The sequence below is a fragment of the Rhinolophus sinicus genome, chromosome 12 (genome assembly GCF_057876585.1).
Source record: "Rhinolophus sinicus isolate RSI-liver-muscle chromosome 12, RSI-T2T, whole genome shotgun sequence".
Taxonomy (NCBI): Eukaryota; Metazoa; Chordata; class Mammalia; order Chiroptera; family Rhinolophidae; genus Rhinolophus; species Rhinolophus sinicus.
In genome coordinates this window covers 38,974,500-38,987,612 of record NC_142512.1, presented here as the reverse complement: position 1 = coordinate 38,987,612, position 13,113 = coordinate 38,974,500, and the positions used below count along the sequence as shown (strand labels likewise).

Genomic DNA, 13,113 nt, shown 5'->3' with positions numbered 1-13,113 from the left:
TGGTGTTATCAACACCACACTCTAACCAACTGAGCTAAGCGGCCACCCCCATGTTCCAGTTTTTTAAGAAGAAACAAAAACTCTCTCCCCTCTTGGAACTTTTCTCTCTTGCGTAAGTGGAAGTCCTGAGTTTTAGACTAGGTTAGACCCTCCAAAGACAGTCTGGCTCTGTGGTAAGGTCCTAGAGGACATAGAATATATTTTGACTATATTCTCCTTTATATTTATGTGTAGAAAGGAAATTCTTTGTATTGCCCTTTTCATACTGTTGCACCAAATAGCTCCTGGTACGAAGCAGCCTCTTGCTAAATGGAAAAATGTGTGCTCCAGTTTTAGGGAACATGCCTTGACCCATTCTCCCTAATTATCTCCCTTCCCCTTAGGGCTGGGATAACAGGACCTTTGAATCATCACTGGAATAAACTCATTAAAGCCTTTTCATAATGTGGTATCTATAATTGAAGCCGAAGGTGGGCGACAATGGTAAAGGAAGAAAACAGATGAGCTTTGTTGTTCATCCTTATGAAGTGACCCTTCTGGATAGTTAGGGTGTTAGCTCACCTCTTTAATACGTTTACATCATAAAAGAAAAGCAATCACGTCAGCAAGTAACTACCTAATATGTCCTTGAGCAATAGAGGGAGGCCTTAGGAGATGCCCCAGAATGAGGGAGGATGGCTTAACACAAAGCCTTTGGCAGTTGGTCATGAATTCTTGGTGTGTGCGGAAACTACTAACCGAGGCAGGGGGTGGCCACGAAGGGGGCGAGTCTGACTTCTGGGACCAAAAGCCTTGGAGAAATTATTCCATCCATAAAGCTATTTTAAAAGAGATTGGTGAAAGATGTTAAAACCCAGCTTTGGACAGAGGAGGATGGTATAAACTTAGAAGTTTTATGAGATTGCAGTATCCGTATTAGCAGGACCCTATGCCACGCCTACACACATCACTTCCTCCCACAACCAACCTGAATTGAGGGCAGAAAAGGGAAAGGTGAAATCAGAAGATCACATCACAATTTGTTTTTTAAAGTTTTGGGTCAGTCTTATTTTGGGGTACCATTTTTTAAAAGACTTATTTGCATTTTCTATTCAGTAAACTTGAAAGTTGTCTTACTCTTGTTTTGGGCTTGTACCATGTATCTCTAGTCGCTCACCCCAAGTCCAGAGGACCCCAAAGGCTCCTCTTGAAAGACAAGCTGCTTTGATGATCTTTTCACTTTAGGATCTAGATTCCACATTCTACATCCTCAGTTCTCTGAGCATTTTTCAGCTCTCACCCCAGGTGCCGGCCCGAGGACAGTATAATAATATTCATGTTTATAGATCTATATGTGGTATATATAATGTCTGTTTTCTGTTCTGGCACAACTTAAGAATTGCCTTATGATAGATTCTTTAAAGAAAAACACCAAAAGACATTTCATCAAAAGTGAAATAATATTTTCCATTAATTCCAGTAAAGCTTGATTTTTGGAAGCATGAACAGGAGGTATTGGGACAGGAAATTAGTTGATTTTGGTTTTGTTGGAATGCTTCATAGTTTTAAAAGTTTGAGTGTTTCTACTTTCAGAGGATTGAAGCATCAGCAAATAGGCTTAGTGGGGGTGGCGGGAGATACAGAAGCACAAGTAGAAATTGGTTATCTTGGAGGATCAGGTAGGGTTTCCATCATCCTCAGCCTGGTGGCTCTGAAATGCCCTGGGATGTTAAGGACACAGCATAATGAGGTAGGGAAGTTATTAGGGAAGCAGGAGGCAGATGGAAAAGGCAAGTTAGGAATCCTTGGTCAGCAACTGCAGGAAGGAGAGGCCAGCATAAAGGGCACAGAGGTGGGGAAGGGTGTCTGGGTCCCACGTGTACTGGGGGCCTGATCTCTGCACTTCCAAGCCACTCAGCCCCACTAGGGCCTCAGTGAGGATCAGGTCCTCTTCCCCAAGAGAGGAGAGCAGGTCAGGTTGCAGGGGGAAAACACCCTCTTTATCCTGTAGAAAATTCTGTTCCATTGTGCTCTCCACCTGGAAGGAACCAAAATAGCATGAAAAGAAAGAACTGGAAACCTCTCCTCCTTTGTCTTAACTCATAAAAACCACAAAGATGGCTACCTTTCTCTTTTATAACTCCTTTCATCACAACCCCATCTAAGCCTATAATAACGTGTGCAGTGGGCAGCGTGTTTATTTTTAGCCCATTTTAGAGAGGAGTGAATTGAGGCAGACTCAGAAACATTAAAAGATTTGCTCACGTCACTTGACTAGGAATAAGCAAAGCCAGAGTTTTCTGTCTCTTCTCCCAATATCATGCTGAAAACCCCAGATAATGGTCCAGAAATTACTCTTCTATCTCTAGTTGTGAAATAGCAGAAAGGAAGACACGTGGAGAGAAATAAGAAGTGGACATGAGCTTCTGGGATAAAACAGAGGACCTCTAGGCTAGTTCTATCCCTAATCTAAATTTCTATCTTTCCACTGGTTCTAGCTGACTCCCTTCCAAACTCTCCCGGGTATCCGCCGTTATTTTTCTCACAAGCTTTAGTTGCACAGGTAGGATCTTTTTCTCCATGGATTTTACCAGCAGCTTCTGTTGGGGTTCATTTAACTCTGGAGAAAAAAAAGCAGAGAAAGAGATGTGTGTTGTTGGTGCAAGGGGACTACAGGTTCCAAATGGGTACACTTCCAGACTTGCAGCATTAATGAATTTATACATTCATCCGTGGTTGAATGCTTGCTCTGTACCAGGCACCTTTGCTAGGTGTGTTAGGTAAAAATCATACTCCCTTCACTCAAGGAACTTGCAGTCTAGTGGAGGAGAAAACAGAACATGCAAATACAATACAGGGTATTAAGGGAGCCATAGCTGAGGGGTCTACTTTGGTCTTGGTGCTTGAGGGCAGGCTTCTTAAGGGAAAGAAAACATCTCAGCTTATACCTGAAGGACCAGAGAGTTCTTCTGAGTGGGGGAATGTTTCATGTAGAGGGAAGAAAAGAATTCAGGGGTAAGATCAGAAGATGTTACCCTCTGAAATGAAAGCTAACAAATATCGATATAAAAGTGCTGAGCTTAGCTATATGTTGAAGTTTTAAATGTGTGGCTGATAAAACTAGGGTTATATCTCAACCTCTATTAGCAAGACTAGTCCATCTTCTCAGACTATCCAAGGTGACCCGGTGCATCCTAAGGAATGAAACCAATTTTTTATAATGTAGATATAAACTACTTAACTGTGGTATAATTTGCCTGGCATTCATTCTTTCGTTCATTCAGGAATTCATTCAGTGATTCATTCCTGTCACTGGTATATAAATGAATACTCCCTACTTACCTGTCAGGGCTCCAAGGAAATAGAGAACAGCACCCATAGCCTCCTTTGATAGTAGGACATCTTTTGGGAGTGCCTCCAGTGTCACTTCATGTCCTTTGTCTAGAGCCCCTTCGAGCTGTGGGGAAAGGCAGGTGACTAATTAAGATGACACAGGTAGTGGGCCCAACGTGGTGTCTGGCACATAACCATTCCTTGACATGCGTTAACTTTCTTCCATTTCCTCATCTCTTTTTCAACATATCAAGTCCTGAAAATATTGGACTCCTGCATTCCTTGGTCCCTGAGCCTTGGATTCTGGAAGGGAAAGGTTCCAGCCCCCTTCCAAGAGAGGGTCCTGCTGGCCTGCTGCCTCCCTCTGTCCCTCAGGAGAGAGCATGTCCCTTAGGGAGTCTCTACAGGGCGAGGGCATAGCGGTGGCCTGGCAGCCTGGAGAGCACATGGCCAGCCTTGGGGAAGGCATCTGCTGTCACTTCCCCTGGCCACAGACCACTGTCTGCAGTGTCAGATCCCCCAACCAGCTGCAAGGCCCACACCCCCCTCCACCCAGAACCTTCCTTCTCCCGTTCTCCCCCTACTTCCACTGGGACCTCACCGTGAGCTCCAGGTCTTCTAGCTCCTTTTTCTTCCCTAGGAGTTTGCTGAGGGAGGTGAGCAGGGAGCTTTGCCCCACACGGCTCAGCTTCTCCACTTCTTGGGTCTCTCTTTGAATCTCTTCTTGCAGTGTCCTGAAGTCATTGTGCCCCTCCCCTATGGGGACAGTTAACATGGCAAACAAACCGCCCTCCCCCTGGCACCCTCCCCATTCAGTTGGCATTCTCCCTAAAGGCTCCTTCATGCAGCCCTTCTCAGGTCTCATGCTCTGCTCCCAGCTTGAGTGTGGCCTTTCTTTTTTTCTTGACCCAGGGACACAGTGATAAAGTTATTCATCAGCTCTGACTTGAGCGGCGTGTGCGTGTGCGTGCGTGTGTGCGTGCGTGTGTGTGCGTGCGTGTGTGTGTGTAGGGGAGGTTAGGAGTGAGGAGGTGCTCCACGACCCCCAGTATCGTCTCAGCCTGCCGTCCATTCTCCCTGAGCTCCCAGGCCCCATCCTGGGTCAGCAGACAGTTGACTTCCCTTTCGCTAAAGTCTGTGGCTAAAAGTTGAGAAGGAAGGTCTGTATCCCCTTCTCATGAGTTAGTAGACAAAGAAGAATAACTCTGGCGACTGGGTGAAGGCCAGGATGAGACTGCTCCAGAGAGCCGTGGGTCTGTGTCCAGGGAAGTGGGTAGGTCAGGAGGGCTTGAGCCTTAGCCTGACCCTCTAGGGACCTCGTGGCCTAGGAAAACTTCCAGCCTGCATTGTAACGAGTGGCCTCCTGGCAGCAGTGCCAATCTCCAGGACCTGGGACTCAGCATGTGCTTCCCCTTCCCTCCCCCTCAGTACCCCCCCCCCCCCCCGCCTTCAAGCCCAAGTCTTGGGAGAAACTCACAAAATTCCTTACCAATATCAGATGCCTTGATAACTGAGAGGGAAAAAACAACAACAAAGGACATTAAGAATGTAATCCTCTAAAACAGTAGCATACCCAGGGGATGAAACATTAATGGGGGTTCAGAAATTGGTCCTGTCTCCTGGGATGTCCCAATAAGCTTAAGGATACTCTTGCCCCATTCGTGGGAGGCAGGAATGGGTCAGGAGAGAAGCTAATGCAATGAGAAAAGGGGCACCTGGATTGAGTTGTCAACACTGTGACTCAGAGACTCCTGCCTGAGGTGCTGGGTGGTGGCATTGCACATGTGTGTGTAACAGGTTATAGCTTCTAAGGTCCTCAAGGACAGAGGTGTGTGGCATCAGACCACATGGCCATCTTGTCCGGAGACTCCCTCTTCACTGTGTTTCCCTAAGCTATTGGAATTTCTGCCACACGGCAGGGACAACTGTTGGCTGAGATCTGCTCTGCCATGTCCCCTGCCCGTCCCACGGAGAAGGGCAGACAAAGATTGGAGTTTTAACATTCTGAGTCAAAACAGTTACAGTGAAATGACAGGAAATACTTACAGATGAACTTCTCCTCTTCTGGCTTTTCTGAAGACAGAAACAATGCACATATGTCAGCATAAAACCTATTTGTGCCTTTTTATCTAGAGCGGTTGTCAAGGCAGCTTTCTCAGTGAACACATGGAGACTATGTTAGCTCATCTGCCCCCACAATTTGGGCACACACTGTCTCCAAGTCTTGTTTCTGCTTCCAGTTGTGCCTTTTGGTCTCTGCCTTTCTGTTTCTCTGTCTCTCTTGGGTGGTATTTATATGCCTCTATCTGTCTTTCCTAAAGTTAAGGATAGATATTTTTAGGGACTTGGGAAACAAAACCAGGGCCTCCTTGGGAAATGATGGTATGCACTCTTAGAGGGTCCAGGGAGTTAGCAGATAATGTCAGGGGTAGGACAGAAGATGTGGTGAGCCAGGAAGCAATCTCACTTACCTCCGGGAAGGAAGGTTTGCATGTTGTCATTGTAGATATATGGAATTTCTGTAAGGAGCGAGAGAGGGGAGAGCAGGACTCTTAACAGCGGTGCCACCTTTCCTTTCTAGTCTCTCTACCAGCTCTGTTAAGGGCTAGGGCCCTGCCCTCAAATGCCTCCCCTAATCCCCAGCTCCTTCTCTATTGCTGGAAGTAACCCTTTCTTCCTCTGTAAATCCTTTCCTATGATAGCACCGTTTTCTCTCTTGCATCCGAGTACGGGTGTCTGTGTCTGTTTTCTCCATTGGCCACAGACTTTTGGAAGCAGAGGCCGTGTTTGTTCTCTCCGTTCCTCTCCCCCAGCTGACAATGCCTAACACACAGGATATGCTCAGCATCAGGAGTCCCTCCACCCCCTTTTTAGAGCCGCCTCTGCTGTTCTGTCTCCGGCCTTTGTACCACAATTCAAACGTGCTCCTTCACTCGCCACAAGAGGGGACCAGGATGCCTCAGTATTGGTGCGGGTAATTCTTGTCTTGAAGGGAGAACATGCCGGTGTCTGCTTACCCCACTCATTTTTGCCCTTGACCATCAGCTGTCTCACTCGGAAGGCCAGGATGCAGCCCTGGGGGATGGTGATAGCCTCCTTGTGGTTTATGGATCCCTAGGATTAGACAGGGAGGATTTGTGAATCTGCAGCGACCCCAAGTATGAGACATTGGGAGTGGGGGTGGGGTGCAAGTGGAGGGTCAGGCCTGAGAACCTCTGGGGAGACCAGAAGTTGGGAACCCTTCAGTGGTGTCCCTGATCGCCCTTGTCCAGACTCCATGGGGTCAGTTTCAAAGCTCTTCTGCTCATTTCTGCTGTTCATCCCTTTAACCATCTGTATCTCTCTTCCTGGTTCAGACACATGAGGGAACTGGGCAGAGCTGCTCCATCACCTGCCTGTGCATCCCCGTCCCACCTCAGAGCTTCCATCCAGGTCCTGGTTCCTTCTTCCTCTTTGCTATCCGTCCCATGCTCACCTCCTTTAAGAAGCCTTCCATGACTAACCCCTCCTCCTAGTTCCAACTCATGCCTTGAATATTTATATAAATTGATAGGTACGTAGGGCATTACTTATTTACATTGAATTTGCCAAGCCCGTGTTTTCTGGGCTTTAACCTATGTGTCTCCTCCATGAGACAGAACTTTCTAAGAACAAGGATGTCTCTCCTGTAGATTGGGAGCACCATGAGGAAAAACCCACGACGATGAGTTTCCCTTGCCTGCAAGTCCCCTGTGGCACTGGGCACCATTGACCAGAGGGAGGATTTGTGTCTGGCTAGCTGGGGCCTGAGTCTTGAAGAGCAGGACTAAGGTGTGGGTGTTTTTTTACAGCATCCTGGCTGGGCACTGATGGGGCAAAGTTCATGCAGCCTCTGAGGAGAGACTGAATGTAAGTGTGTCTCTGTGTGTGTGTGTTCGAACCAAACCTGTAGCCCCAACGGTGCAAAGAACGGGAGGGAGAAGCCACCCTCTGCCTTGCCGGCTCTCTCCAGAGTGACTTCATGCACGGTCTCCACCACCTCCATCACCACATACAGGTTCTCTCCTCTATCATGCATCTCCTTCAGGAATGGATGCTCTGCTGCCAGCTTCCTGTGCAGGAGAAACATAAGGGAACAATCCAGAGCTTCTCCCCGCCTGGGCCAGGGCCTTCTCTTTTCTCTGTCATTCCCAGGAGCTAGACACAGTGGGAAAGAGTGAGGACTCTGGAGAAACCCAGATCTCCGCCTCATAGCAGGGCAGCTTCTCTCAGACTTAGGGCCTCATCTATAACACGAGGATGATAAACCTACCGCCAGGGTGTTGAGAGAGAGACGTAGCACCTGGCCCAGAACAGGGCCTCGTGGCTGCTTCTTTCTCCATTTTCCCTCAGCTCTAGGGTGGATTCTGCTCCCTTTCCTCCATTTCTTAGCCTTGTTCATCTCTTCTGGAGTCTTTTGTCTCCATCGCTCATCCTCTCTCTTGCTTATATTATATAAGATCTGGTCTTACATTACAGTCAAATAAGACCAAGTCTTATATTAATTTTTGCTCCAAAAGACGCATGAGAGCTGATTGCCCAGCTAGGTCTTATTTTCAGGGGAACACGGTGCCAATTTGTGCTTCCTAATCCCTTCACCTTTTTCATCCAGCCTCCTAACTCCCTCCCATCTAGTAACCATCAGTTTATTCTCTGTGTCTATGAGTCTGTTTCTGTTTGTTTTGTTCTTTAGAATCCACAGATAAGTGCGATCATACAGTATTTGTCTCTCTCTCTGTCTGACTTATTTCACTTAGCATAATGCCTTCTAGGTCCATCCCTGTTGTCACATATCAGCTTCATCTTTGACAAAACCCACTCCCTCGCCCTGCAGTTAGCTGCCAAGTCCAGTTCCTCCTGCCCTCCCAGCGGCCTGGCACCCACTCCTCCCTTTTCATTCTGACTGCTCTCCCCAACTCAGCTCCTCATTTTGTGTCTCTGAGGGACGTGGGACAGTGTCGCCCAGTCTGCCTGCTTTGAACCTCTCTCCCTCGCTCTCCATCTGACCAGATGAGTCATGACGCACACCAGAGCATGGTCAGGGTCTCCCTGGTGCCTATGGAATAGTTGCATCTCCTTGTGGAGCACCTGGGTCCCCCATGATCTGGGCCCACCCTACATCCCCCACGTGCTCCACGCATACCTCTTCTGCTCCTGCCAAGCCGGCTAATCATGGTTCCTATAGGTTTCGGGGTTTCTCACCTGCGTGCCTTAGTAATGCCCTTCTCCCGGCCCTGGATGTCCAATTTCTACTCATCTTTCAAGGCCTAGCTTGTGGGCTGCCTCCTCTGTGAAGTCTGTCCTCACTTCCTTAGCCAGAAGTCCCAGACGTGCCACAAAACTCAGACGAACCCCTCCTATCGCACTTAGCACTTCTAGTTACTGCTGTACATTTTTCTCACACTCCTAGATCACAAGTTTCTTGGACCAAGATATTCGAGTGCACTCCAGCACCTAGTAGGGTGCTCTGCATATCTGAGTAGTGAGGATATGCGAATATTTACTGGATGACTTCCCAGCACGCCAGGCCTTCCTTCCTGCACCCGCACCCCTCATCTCCTTCCAACCACTACTTAACTACTTAAAAGTCGGTTCCCCAGTCAAGCCAAACACCTGAGGTGCCCAGCATTGGCGTGGCCTCCACCACGCCCCCTGTGCTGCTGGGGCAGCATTCCCGAGGGCTGCCCGGTGTGTGACAGGGCTGCAGGCTTCATATCTGGGAGCGGAATGCTGTGCTCAAGCCACAGTGGGGAGCAGTGAAGACCCCTTCCCTTGTGAGTGTATTCCATAGTCACAGGGTAGGAAGCAACCCTAGAGATTTTCATCCGACCCCATCATTTTTCAGAAAACAAAACTGAGGTCCTGAGAGAAATGACTTTTCCAAAGTCACATGGCCAGTTAATGTCAACACACGCATCCTTGTGTGTGTGACAGTGGGGACATGATACCAGAGGTAGTGGAAGGATGGGGGGAGAGGTTAGGAAAAGGCCTAGAGGCACCCACAAGTCAAAAGGGTCATCTTCACGCGCCCCCAGTGGTGACCTTTAACTCAGGGCCCACTCCACCCCTCCTGGTCGCCTCCCAGCCCTGCCCAGTCTCACCGCTCCTGGTGCAAGGTCTCCAGGGCCTTGGGAGCCACACTAAGCGTCTGGACCTCCAGGGCGCTGTTCCGAGACAGCCCTGCAGCCCCCTTCACCTTGACTGTCTTTGGCACATCCACCTGTCCCTCCACTCGGACATCCAGCATGTTCTTAAAAGCAAATTTCCCAGAATCTGTCAGGTCTGCAGGAGGGAGAAGAGGAAAGAGGCTGGGCTGAGCCATCTATGCTTCTTCCTCCGCCTCTGGGAGAACTCTGGGCTACACGACACTAACCACCTCTGGGCGGAGGGAGCTTCGGGTCCTCGTCCGTAGGCTGGTGCGAGGCCCCCATCCCGCAGGACCCAACCCCAGAGCCGACGCTGACCTGAAGGTGAGCTGCCGGGTTCGAGCACATCCAAGAGGGTGTAGTCCGTGCGCACGTACCGGGCGCCCCAGAAGAGCGTGCTCTTCCTTTTCCTCAGCACCAGGCAGAAGGGGTGGAAGCGCTTGAAGTCTATGAGGCTCTCGAGGGGTGTCAGGTCCCCTCGAGGGTTTAGCTGTTTAGTCAGAGCCCGGGTGACATTTTCAAACATGGTCATTGTCTCTGTGGGGGAAAGGAAACAGGAGAGTAACCAGTTGGGAGAGCAGGACATGGTAAGGCTCCTGCAGAGAGAGATCATCCAGCTCTTGGTGGGAGGATGGGTGGGGCACCCTGAAGGATTCCCGGATTCTCTGAATGTCAGAGCTGAAAGGAACCATTTTATGATAAGGAAATGAGGCCTGGAGATCTGAGACAACTTGCCAGAAGCTGCACGTCTGGCTAGAGAAGCCAGACCTGCTCTTTCTTTGCCAAGGGCTCTTTTCTCACTCCACACTCATTTTCTTCACGGACTTGGAGCCCCGCTAGAGCATTTCATTAGCAATGGGAGTAAAGCTCTTCTCACACAGCGTCTACCTCATCTCCCCAGAGAACCGTGACAGCCTTGACCCAGGGACGCCAGGAGAGGGAAGCAGGAGGGCCTGGGAAGGCAGTTGCCCTTTTTTGGCGGAGGGTCACTTCCTTGACCCGACTTCCCCTGTGCCCTCCTCCCTGCTGCTGGATGTGGGGACTCACTGCCCTCAGGTCCTGCCCAGTAGCTCAGGCATTTCACTGCTCTTCCCTGTGCCCCCCTCTGCTTACAATACCCCCCTTCCAATCTAGAGAATCCCTATTCATCCTTTAAGACTCAATTCGAGTCACCTCCTCTGTGACCTCTTCCCTCACCCTTTCAGACAGCAAGTGACTCTACCCCGTGTCCCCCAAACACATTGTACCTACCCTTCAAAAGCACCTGCTGCCTCACGTTATGATCTGCTCACCTAACTCTCTCGCCTACTCGACTGTGACCGCCCAGAGGGCAGGAAGTGGGCCTTACTCATCTCTGTAGAATCAGCACCAGGCACAGTGCCCGGCGCAGACTTTCTTGGCAAATGTGTGCAGGAAGAATGAATGAACAGGTGAATGAATGCATGTGGCGCTGGGCGTCATAGGCTGGGGTGAGAGGGCCCTGGAGAATGTGAGGCCTGCAAAAGTCTGAGGTTCAGCGTCTCGGGTCTCTGCGTTTGAAGTTCAAGTCCAGGTGCTCTGGCTGGAGGGGCCAGCTAGTACAGCCGGATTATCCTCGTGGGTGGAAGAGGACACACCAGCTGGCCTGGAACTGCCTCACCTCCCCTGTAGGCACCTCAGAGAATCAGGGAAGCAGGAGGCGTGAGCACAGATGTATGGGGCTGTTCTGCCAGCCACATAAGCTCCCCTCATTACTAGGAGAGCCCAGATGGGAGCGGACAACCCCCTGGGGCCAGCCAGATTCACTGGGCAGGGCTCGGGCGACTGCAGTCTCCTCCTCACCAGAGAGGTACTCACAGGGCCACTTCTCCATTCCCTCCCCAAGGCTGACCAGGCTACCTACCCGATTGGGCTCTAGGGGACTCCTGGGCCCTTTTTGACCCACCCCTGCCTTCTCCACTGCCATCAAGCTCTTACCAGGGAGCGGTGCTAGGTCCTGTCCTGCAGCTCTGTCTGGGGTGAGGGCCTGGAGCTCACTCGGTGTGTAGGTTGAGAGGGTGACTGTCTCTCACCAGGACAGGCTGCCACTTTATGCCTCTGTGGAGGCAAGGAGGTAGGTAGGCTTCTAGGGACCCCGCCTGCCCCAGTGACCCCACCCCTGTCCCGCTCCACTTCCGGGAGAACAGCATCAACCTGTTCCATGTGTGCCCTGCCCCAGGCCCTGAGGGGGTGGGGAGCTGCCAGGCAGGTGCCAGCGTGGGTTGGGGAGTCAAGGCCAGAGAGAAGTGGCAACTGAAGTTTGGTTTGAGGGGCTGAGAGGAGAGGAAGGAAGACACCTTTGGGAGAGGGGCTGGAGAGAAAGGCTGGTGGAAGCTGGTGTGTGTGTGTGTGTGTGTGTGAGAGAGAGAGAGAGAGAGAGAGAGAGAGAGAGAGAGAGAGAGAGAGAGAGAGAGAGGAGGGAAGGCATCTCTGTTCTGTCATCATCATGGTCATCAGGAAGCATCCAGGATTCATGATGAGGCCGCAGGGGTGTGATAAGGGGATAAGAAATCCTGTGTGTCTGTATATTCCAGCAGAAAGCAGAGCAGCTAAAAAGTTGCCCTCCGTCTTTCTGCTTGTCAGCCTGTATATTAGTACCTCACTGTTTTAGCTGCATTTATGTATCTATGGCACTGCTAGAAGCATAGTGTGTGTAGGCAGAGATGGTTTCTTGTTGTTTCATGTTCAGCATCTCTGCTCCTCATGGAACATTGTACATACACATACACACATATATGTAGGCAGAGGCATATGGAGTTAGTGGAAAACCCAAAATGCATGTCTACCGTGGGAATTCAGACATCTCACCATTAGTCACTCAGATCCTGCTCATAAGTCCTGGCCTGGAAGTTAATTTAAAGGGGACTTTGCCTACATGGTCAGGTCTCTAGATGACAATTCAAGACATTTACAGGCCAGGGTCCCCCAGTGTTGGGATATGTGTCTGTACATGTGCGTGTACAACCTGAATACAACTGAGCCTTCATGCTCTCACCTCTGCTTAGCACCACCATCACAAATGAAACACAATCTTGAAAGCCATGAGGAATTAGGTCTGTACTGGAGGTTTTCCTGAGGGGCTGGTGTTGAATGGGGAGATTAGACTACACCACGTTCAATAAAACTCTCCCCAAACTTCATTACTCCACCTTTGTCCCCAAATTCTCACCCAATATGACAGCTCCTCCTATGTTTTAAAACAAGACCTTGCCCTTGCTGGGTCTCTGGTCCCTGCCCCCTATCTTTTTGCTCACCTCCCTTCCCACCCACCCCAGGCCCTTCTTTTGCAGCTCTGTAATACTTCCTCGTTCGATGGCCCGAACCATTACATCGACTAAACATTCCTCCTCCTTAGGAGAGGCACAGGTGAGAGCTTGGGCACGTGACAAGGTTGTCATCCGTCATTTGGTCCCCCTCACATGTGCCACCCACATATGCGGAATGTGTTTATGTGTAATATCCTTCCCATCTGTAAGTTTTCCTGGTTCTTCCCGGATTTCTGCCTCTTCCCCTCTGTATCTCTGAATCAGTACATTGCTGTGACACCACCGCAATCCAGCATCTAGTCCTGGGCCGTGTACTGTCCCATCCCTTAGCTCAGAGTAGGAGGTCTCACTCC

The 13,113-nt window shown here is 50.0% G+C and overlaps 1 protein-coding gene across 1 annotated transcript; it reads right to left on the bottom strand.

The window, feature by feature from the left end:
- Positions 1-1,420: 1,420 nt before the first annotated feature.
- On the bottom strand, positions 1,421-11,744 carry GSDMA (gasdermin A). The gene is made up of 12 exons (XM_019747723.3): positions 11,433-11,744; positions 9,795-10,013; positions 9,432-9,612; positions 7,238-7,403; positions 6,330-6,426; positions 5,784-5,831; positions 5,359-5,385; positions 4,802-4,822; positions 3,914-4,068; positions 3,322-3,436; positions 2,526-2,599; positions 1,421-2,017 (listed from the first exon to the last, which is right to left on the bottom strand). Exons 2-12 carry the CDS (start codon positions 10,006-10,008, stop codon positions 1,775-1,777), a joined length of 1,341 nt encoding a protein of 446 aa, XP_019603282.2. The 5' UTR covers positions 10,009-10,013; positions 11,433-11,744; the 3' UTR covers positions 1,421-1,774.
- Between the last annotated feature and the right edge of the window lie 1,369 nt (positions 11,745-13,113).